Source organism: Geospiza fortis, unplaced genomic scaffold (assembly GCF_000277835.1).
Source record: "Geospiza fortis unplaced genomic scaffold, GeoFor_1.0 scaffold192, whole genome shotgun sequence".
Taxonomy (NCBI): Eukaryota; Metazoa; Chordata; class Aves; order Passeriformes; family Thraupidae; genus Geospiza; species Geospiza fortis.
In genome coordinates, this window is record NW_005054315.1 from 7,840,345 (window position 1) to 7,849,647 (window position 9,303).

General features: G+C 41.2%; 1 protein-coding gene across 1 annotated transcript in view; it reads right to left on the reverse strand.

Annotated features, from left to right (window-relative positions):
* Nucleotides 1-8,134, reverse strand: part of NPAS2 (neuronal PAS domain protein 2) — a 53,600-nt gene extending 45,466 nt beyond the window's left edge. The window contains exons 1-3 of the mRNA XM_031056146.1: nt 8,084-8,134; nt 3,176-3,324; nt 1,176-1,276 (exon numbers count right to left, since the gene is read on the reverse strand). Coding sequence (XP_030912006.1) covers nt 1,176-1,276; nt 3,176-3,324; nt 8,084-8,115 — 282 coding nt within the window. The 5' untranslated portion in view covers nt 8,116-8,134. The remainder of the gene's footprint in view (nt 1-1,175; nt 1,277-3,175; nt 3,325-8,083) is intronic.
* Between the last annotated feature and the right edge of the window lie 1,169 nt (nt 8,135-9,303).

The window sequence follows — 9,303 nt, forward strand, 5'->3', positions numbered from 1 at the left end:
AATATTTACATCTTTAAAATTCAAATTAACTTTTATCTTGAAATATTACATATGAGTTGCTATGAAAAGAGGGAAATAACCTTTGTATTTAAAAATTGCAGTTTTCAAGCCTGAAATGTTTTCCTCATTTTTTACTCAAGCCAACTTGTACTGACTTCAGTGGGAGCTTGTAGTCACAAGGCTATTGACCTCAAGCAGCATTACTGGAGTATTGATCAAAAGATAAAACCACTTTGCATGAAATTAAAATCAAGGCAAGGATTAGCATGTGTCCAATTGCTATTTACAATTTACAGCTTCAAAATCAGGATGCTAGAGAGGCTTCAGCCTATAGCTTCTGTACCAAACAGAAAGAAAGCTCCTTCAGAGGAGCCCCAAAGGGCTGTGACCCCAAACTGCAGAGCTGTTGCTCTGTTTTCCAAAAGGAGAGCGAATCACAAGCATTTGCAGCAGCTTTACACTGGTGCTACTGCCACCACCCTCTCCCTGCCTTCAGCCACATGGCGCAGGGCAGCCCAGGTGAAGGAATGGAGCTCCAGCATCTCATCCCAAATCCTGTCTGGAGGGCAGGGTCCCCTGTGCTGCCTGCCCAAAAGGTCCCAAGAGATCTGCCCCACTGTTGTCCTATCCTGACCCCATGGCACCCTGCAGAGGGCTTGCTCCTGGAGGGCTTTCCATGGAGGAGTGCAGGCACACCAGGATAACAACTCACAGCTTTGCACTGAAACTGGGGACCATACTGGATTGCTGGTTGCACTGTTTGCCTTTGGAAAACAGTCAATTATGTTACCTCTGAGTCAGACAGGATTCTGAGGGATAGCTCTAATTTTACAAAAACTTGAGCTGGTTTATAGTTTGCTGCTCACTCTGCTTCTCTAGCATGGCTCCCTCACTCAGGTCTAATAGTGAGGGGATGGTGAGCACAGACTCTTCTCTTTTCAGCACCTCCTGTTGATCAGCACTTTAATTAATCCTGTTGATTAACACTTCCAGAGCATGTTACACTCAATGCCTTATATTCAGAGCACATAGGGGAACTGGCCAGAGAAATGCAAATGGAAAAATGATACTAAAGATAGTAAATTTCTACAAGTGCCAGTGATTTTTGTCACCAAGAAAGAAATCAAATCCTCTTTTCAGGCTGTATTAGTGGAGATGCAGCCATTTGCTCCTACCAGCTCGTTTGAGTTGCTTTCTGCACTACTGGGGGTTGTCACTGGCAGCACAACAACTCTCCACAGTCCCCATGGTTTTACACACAGGTTAGAAAAGCAGACTAAGGAAAAAGAAGCCATCAGATTTTTTAAAGTAGTTTCAGAATATAGGGTACTTTCAGCAGATCTATAGCTTGGAAAAGCCGATGTACATGAAATGGTGAGTGTTAGGAGAATTACTTGAGATTTGGGAGATTCTGTGGATTATAATGAAGGAAAATATCTGAAAATTTGCCTTCTCCTCTGTTACGACTAAAATCTTGGTTTAGCCTACCAAACAGAAGGGGAACATGACTCAATAAACCAGATCCAAAGTACACTGAGCATAATCAACACTTTTAAATGCTGATGCTTTGTATTATATTCTGTGACTACTAATCTGCTTTAAAAATAGATAACATTTGCTTTTTTTAGCAAGTGCACAAACCCCAGTCACATTTTGACCCAATTGCTGTGGAAAGATTTGTGACTGTTAGCTTTCCTTCATCTAGTTGTTTTTCAAGGAAAAGCACCTTTTGGAGTAAATTATTTGGACCTTCAGCTACATTTATACACTTATTTCAAATATCACATGATTGTTCTTTGCTTAGCTTTATAACTGAGCATATTCACATCTTCCTGTGCCTTGGGCAACTAAAAAAAAAGGTGAGTTATTACTATAATTTTTAAAAAAGGGTACATAACTATTAAACCTTGAGATGTCCTGGTCATCCCCTCCTGTACAAACCATAGCTTAACAGTTGGACTCATTGGTCTTAAATGTCTTTTCCAACCTATACAAATATATGATTCTATCTTGTCTGTGGTAAAAATTCATTTAAGGAGAAGCTGCACTCGAATGTCAGAACCATTATAATTATTTCCCCAGTAAGACTGACATTTGTGACTCCATTCTGTTGCAAATCATGATATAAGAGTTTTAATGGTCTTTCCTGTTACTTCCAGAGAGTGAAGGAAGGATGTGCTGGATGAGCCAAGGTAAGCCAGGTGACATAGTGCATCATCTTGTGAGACCCTTTTATGCTTTCTGGGACCAGGGGCATTCCCCACAATCACCCACTGAAACCTCTTCATCATAGGTGCAGAGCAGGAGAGCCCCATTTTAATCAGTGCCCTGATTTACAAGGGAGGATCATTTCAGTTGACCACTATTGGAGGATGTCAAAGCATCAGGAGGGCCACAGTGCACATTATCCCCTATGAGTAGAAACTAGACCAAAGAGAGTAGATCAGCAAGGTCAGAAATCTCCTCTGCCCTCTGTGAAGGTATATTTCTAAGGGACTTAACTGTCTCTGGTGCAAGCATTTTAAAAAATGAACTCCCAGCTTTCTGATGCCTAACTTGACTACTGCAACTGGATGCTGTGCACATGTGATGTAGCTTCTGCTTGTGCAAACTGGGTGAAGCATGTCAACTATCTGTGGATGTAATTTGCTGATGCCAGCTTCAAAAAAGGAGGGACTTTCTGGTCTGAGTTTTCTACTCAATGTGGAAAATTGAGTCCTGCACAGTTCACTGAGGAGCTGGGGTGCTGAACAGATTGCTTCCCTGCATTTTTTCTGCAGAGAAACCGGAGCGAATGCTTTGTTCTTCTGCTCAGAATATTGCAAATTTCAAGTAAGGGAATCTCCCCTCTGCTCCCAAATATCTCTTGTTCAAAGCATCTGTCTTCTTCATGAATGCTGCAGGGCACTAACGCAGTTGCTGTCTTTTCCTCAGCTGCTGCCATTTGCCCCCTTCTCTAGCAGGTTGAGAGTCATCTTCAACTGAAGAGCAAACAAGAGATGGATTTGGGCAGCACAGTGTCTGCAAATGATCTTTTTTGATGAGGTAGGAAAAAACTTCAAATACCTTATGTTGGCACTTTTAGGTCCCTCAAGGCATTCTGATAATCACTGAAGGAAACAGGATATTATAGTAACTGTCTGGCAAGCGCATGAAGAGCTGCACTAAATCTTACCATTGTGTTTCTGCAGAAAGCCGATGACTTTTTCCAGCACAGTGGTTTTGTCCATTTTGCGAGTGTTGCCTGGAAGCATGGAGCTGAGCTCTTTGATGAGAACATTGAACTGATCACGCCTCTTCTTCTCAGACTTGTTACGCGAAGCCCTGTAGACAGGGGAAAAGAAACAAAGGATGAGCATAGCAAGAAGGAAAATGATCATGTACCTGGTCTTTGCAATGTATTTACATAAAATTAGCTTGCTGCACGTGTCAGTGTGTGAAGACTGACACTGGACTCCAGCAAAGCTGCAGAAGCAAGTAGGAGGCAACAGTTCCCACCTCCTGCTCTTGTCTTTGAGCCACCTTAAGTGCCCAGCGGGGAGATGGAGGCTCTGCTCACTCCCCTGTGCTGCCTCTGGACACTCTGGCTGAGCTTATCAGGACAGCATTGAGCTTGTAGTTGAAGGAGCTCTGTCCATCTCACAGACATATGTAGGATCTTAAAAATTCATGCAGTCTCTGGGGAGGCACTCAGAGTGTGAAGAAATAGGAATACTGTACAACAGTAAAATTGTCCATAAAGAAGAGTAGAGACTGGATCATACCCATCTGTGCAGTCTTAACAGAAGAGAGGGACTCCAGTCCTGCAGCTGTTGCACAAGAGCTGGGTTGATCTAGAAGGACTTGTCCACTTTGGTCACAGGTGCTCTGCCTACCTCCAGGCTGGCAGAGAAGAATCAGGATATTGTCTTCCAGTCACTAAGATCAGAGATGTGAGTAGAAGTTGCTGCAGCTCCCATCTGGTTCATATGCCACTTTGTTCAGTCTCCTTTCCAAGGTCACAATGACAAGCAGGAGAGAGGGCATCAGCATGGATTGTCTGAGGCTGGGATGCGTTGCCAGACTTGGGGTCTTGGAAGTGCCAGCAGTGCTTGAGCTAAATCTGTGTGCTACTGGGAAAATCAGTGTCAGTGCCCCAATCTCTAGGTTTAAAACAAAGGCTCTACAGCTTTCTTCACCAGTCTTGTCTATTTAAGATTGCAGATTCCTCAGAGACCTGCTTCTGCTGCTGTGTTTCAAGAGCTCAAAGGAAGAAAGGATCTGATTTCATTTGGGGTATTTTGGCACCATCATAATACTGTCATTAAGGCTGTTGATAATCTTTTCAGCATGCGCACTTTGGTTTTTTTTAACCCCATGCCAATCTGTACACACACATTTTCTGACTTGTTCTCATGAATACCACAACTGTTTGACTCAGAGGTTATCACCTGGACTTCTGTATCCACATGGAAATAAAAATAAGTATAGCCCAGTAGGTTTGTTTGTTCTTCTGAAAGGTCCTCAAGCAGATGAGATTTGCCTTGTCAATTTTGCAAAGACTGAAAAATCATGTAGATGGAAAAGAAAAGCCAAGAGGCCAGTTCTCACTCTGACTTTCTCAGTCCCAGCTAATTCTGCTGTGCTCTGGATGCACACTGCTGAAAGTCAGAGCAGAATTTAGCCCAGCATCTACATCCCCTGTGAGGACCAGGATGGCAATAAACATTTTCAGCAGAGAAATCACTACAGAGGCTTCTGGATGTTACTACTGACAGAGGGGTAATTTTTGTTTGTCTCGCTCTCAACCCTGAACACACTTGGAGATACACTGGATAGAAGCCAATGCTTGATTATTTTACAGCTTTGAACACAAGAGATTGGGTGGATATTGCCTGACTGATTTCAGCTTGCTCTTATTACACTGCAAAAGGCTGTCAGAACAAGATGTGAAAAGCTCCAGCCTTATCCTCTTTCTCTACAGTTCAGGGCAACATTAAGAATATCAACATTTTACTTCCTCATAATTCAATCCTCAGCTCATTTTAAGCCTAAAGAGTCCAGATTTCCCCGAAAATAAAGTAAGCCATCAGCTGTCAATAGGGAATATGTTGCTTAAAAAAAAAAAAAAAAAAAAAAAAAAAAAAAAAAAAAAAAAAAAGCCTTGACAGAAATATAAAGTATCTATTTTTAACACTTGACATTTTATTCACAATGGAAATATAAAAACTCCTCTAGTGGAAATAACTCTACCAAGATATGAATCAATGATCACAGTTAAGTTTTGAAAAGGAAAAAAAATGAGAAAAGATTGGAAAAAATGATAAAACTATCCCTGCACAGTTGAAAATACTTTGTTTAGTACAGTTATAAATGCATGAAGTAACATAGTTTTCATCACTTCCCTTTGAAGATTATTTTCTAGCTTTGCTTACTTCACTGCTAGGACATACAATTACAGTAAGCCCAAACAACTTCTGCCTTAATTCCATACTACTTGTCCTGGTTCTCCTCCCTCCTTTCTACTCCATAAAGATTACAGCACATTCAAGGGGAAGGAGAAGACACAGTATGAATAAAATCAGGATTTTTAGTGAATACAGTTAAAAGCAATACAGAACAGCCTGAACTCAGAATGACCAAAATCAACAACTTAACAGCCATTTTTATTCACTTACATATATGCTGCTTGTTGTCTTAGACAGATACTGACTGAGTAATAGATGCTGCATTTTGCTAATTTACAATGAAATGTGACTTTACACTAAATTTCAGATTTCTTCTGGCTGTCCAGTGGAGTGTGTTATATATGCATCAATGCAAGTAACTGTACCACATACCTTCATTCAGATTCTTAAATTTACTTTTTATTTCAGTGGAAAATGGCAGATAGTAGTCTTCATGATTAAGCACTTTCTCATGGTTCACTTCAAGCTGGTTTTGGTTGGAATTTGGAATTCAACTGAATTGTAAAAAAAGTATTTTAAAATTATATAGTATTAAAGTAAACTGAAAGAAGAGCAAATAGAGAAAAAAGTGCACAAAGCACACCTTTTGTTTAAAATTAATAAATCTCTAAAACCAAAATAAACCTCATCTAGCATCAAAGAACTGAAAAGGAAACTGTGGCTTCTGATCTGAGAAGCTCAGGAAACCTCACATAGGTCTTCAATGCTCCCAACTGTGGTGCTATCATACCCACATTTCAGTCCTCAGGTTGCCAGAGTGAAGTTGTGCCTTAGGGAGTCAGGTGATGCAGAACAGGGCTCAATATAACCAGTGTTCTTCCTGATCTTGGCCAAATATTAAACACCTGGCATAAGGGTGGGAGTGCAAGTGCCTCTTCTCAGGAGAGGATGGATCCTTTTTTCATGTCTGTGTAATACAACCTGTAGGTGCCTAATAAATTGCAGCAGATAGACATGGTGTGGATGTGTGTCTCTACACACACCTAACCTGAGAAGCTCACCTCCTGGCCTGAGACCATCCCAAAAACTTAGGCCCAGAAATTTTCAGTCTCACCTACTCTTAACCGAGAAAATAAAAGGAGAGAACAATTTCCTGGGCTTTTTAATCCCCTCTGGTGTTTCTCAGCCCTGAGGGACCAGTCCTCATATCAAATAGAAGGAAAAAAAAGCGTTTCCCTTGTGGTACAAGACAGGTGAGAGTCCTCAGTTTACACAGCAGCAAAATATTAATAAAATAGCTTCTCCTAAGTTGGATTGTCTCTGGAAGAAAACCTGTAGCTTTTAAATGAATCTGAACTGTTTCAGTATAATATATTAACTTTAGATCTTCATGAAGCATCTCATGATTTCAAGCTCGATTTCAACTTTAGCTTTATTTCTAAAAAGCAAAACGAACTTAAATTACAATCTGAAAAAGCAGTTTCTTTTTCTAATTTTCAAAGTTATGACTTTTTTATGCACCCTGATAGAGGCCTGCCCCAGGGTATGACAAAAATTCCTTCTGGGAACAAACGGCATGAAAACCATACCAGATGGTGATGACAATTGCCGATAGCGAGGATACATGTTATCCTATTTTTTTACATATATGCATTCATTTAATGAATTTTTCTTCTACTAGACAATTAGCACACAAATATCTTGAAGATGATCAGGCCTTTAGCAGGTGAAGCAGTGCTGCAAGGTGGGCTCCTTTCTGCACCCTCCAAAAGGAAGCAAAGGGGAACAGCTGAGCCTGGCTGCAGCCTGTGCTGACCTATATTGGTGAAACAAAACTGCAGGGAGGGAAAGAAGCAGAGAAGGAATCAAAAGAGATGAAACTGGATCAACTGCTTGTGCCTGGACTGGAAATACTCTCATTAGAAGGAACCAAAGGGAAAAATGTGGGCAACTTCTGTCTTTCTCTAAAGTAATTAAACTGCGGGCTGAGGCATTGATAACCTCGAATGCTTCCAAACTGCTTTTCTGCAGATGCTGGTCAGCTCTGACAGTTACTAAGAGTTTCATTGCCACAGGTCTTCTGCCTTGAAACACACCTTTTCTCTCCCAACAAAGGGTTCACAGTGAATTCCCACCAACTGGGACTCAATGGAGTACAGACTGTATGTGAATATAGGTTTGTGCCAGTTTAAAGCTGATTTTCCTGGTCTTTCTCTGCTCCGAAGGTAACTTCTGGGTGTTTTCATTGCTGTGAGACAGGCATTGATGAATAAATGAATAAATGGCCATTCTAATAGGGAAAAAAACCCCACTTTTCCTGTTCCTTTTCTTTTTCAAAATTTATTTAAAGAAAAAAGAAAACCACAACATTTTTGTACACTCTGGAAGCTCAGATGATGTATTATAGTGGCAGAAGAATGTTGTTGGTGCTTCAGTTCTGATGTTCTGCAGTCATGTGAAGAAAATGATCAATGCCTTGGCTTTTTTAACATTTTCCACAGGAAACACTGCTAGGTTATTTTCTTCTTACAGTGCAGCCAGGAGTAGGAGTCTGTGAGATGGCAGTTTTTCAAGTTGTGCTTGACTGTATTTTACTCTCTTGCTCTTTGATTAATTGATTATGGATAAAAACAGCTTCTGCAACAACAAACAGTATCAAGCTCATCACAGAGAGTTATGAAAGAAAAGATACTCACCTCTTTGCCCTGTCTTTCTCATCTTCATCCATTAGATTGTCTAAGCAGTTTTTTCTGTTGAAGGAATGCAAGAATCAGTATGAACTGTCATTTTTTTAGCTCTATTTGCAGGTTAATCTCACAGTCACTCTATTTCAATTTAATAACACTGTGATGATATCCAGGTCAGATAAATGTGTCAGCAGTGCTCTATGCCACAGTCCTTGATTTTAGGAAATATCCATTGTGGGTAATGTTATTCCTGAACATTATGCTAGCCTTAGGGTCTCCTAGACAGGGATCAAGGCTCCCAGTCACCACGTGGTGCATCAGCACAGTACAGAAACAGCCACTTCTTGGGGATTTTTTTGTGTGGCAGTTACTCTCTGAAAACTTGTAGGCTGGATGAGCCTGGGGTCTGCTCAAGCTGAAAAGCATTTTCATTGTCCCCCAAGTTCCCACCAAAACCATCTTTAGCGCAAGAGCCAGCATCACTGATGAGTTTGACCTCTCTGCTCTTCCTACTGGGAGCTCTTCGTCCTCCTCTGTGGATCTTGACCCAAAGCCAAACAAGATGGTAATAACTCTACTGAATTACACCTCAAATTCAAAGTGTCCTTATAAATCCCACTGCCTAAGCCATACTAAAAATCCCTCTTGCAGCCCAGTCAGACCACCTGCCCAGCCATGCTGGCACCAAGCATGGGGATTGTCCCATCCCCATCACTCTTTTTGCTAATCTTCCCCAAAATGTTGTGACCTCAGCTTTGTAGTACAATTGCTCCAGTAGTGTGAGCTATAAGGAGAAAAGGGTAAATTGGGTAAATTGGGTAAATTTGTGTAGGCAAGGCAAAGGAGAAAGTACAAAAGCGGCTCAGCTGAAGGCTGAGCACCTCAGGAACACTTGTCACTAGCTCACTGCCCACCCTCCTTTGCTCCGTGACCTTATGAGACAGTGATGCTTGATCTGTAACCACTTCAGCCCAAGAAGGAAGCCCTGTGCTACTGCACCTCTCATGGCATCTGGCACCTCTTTATGGTACAAATCCATGTGCCGCTGCATCCCACACAAATATCTTCTGAAACAGCAGCACAACGCTACTGGATATTGTCAAAGCCTCATTTTCAAGGCAGTGGTGTAGTGATAGGCAATGATAACACTCTTTTTCAGCAATCAATGTTTCTCATTTAATGAGTCCTCAACATGTAAGACATGAATAAAATTGGAAGGGAGGAGGAAG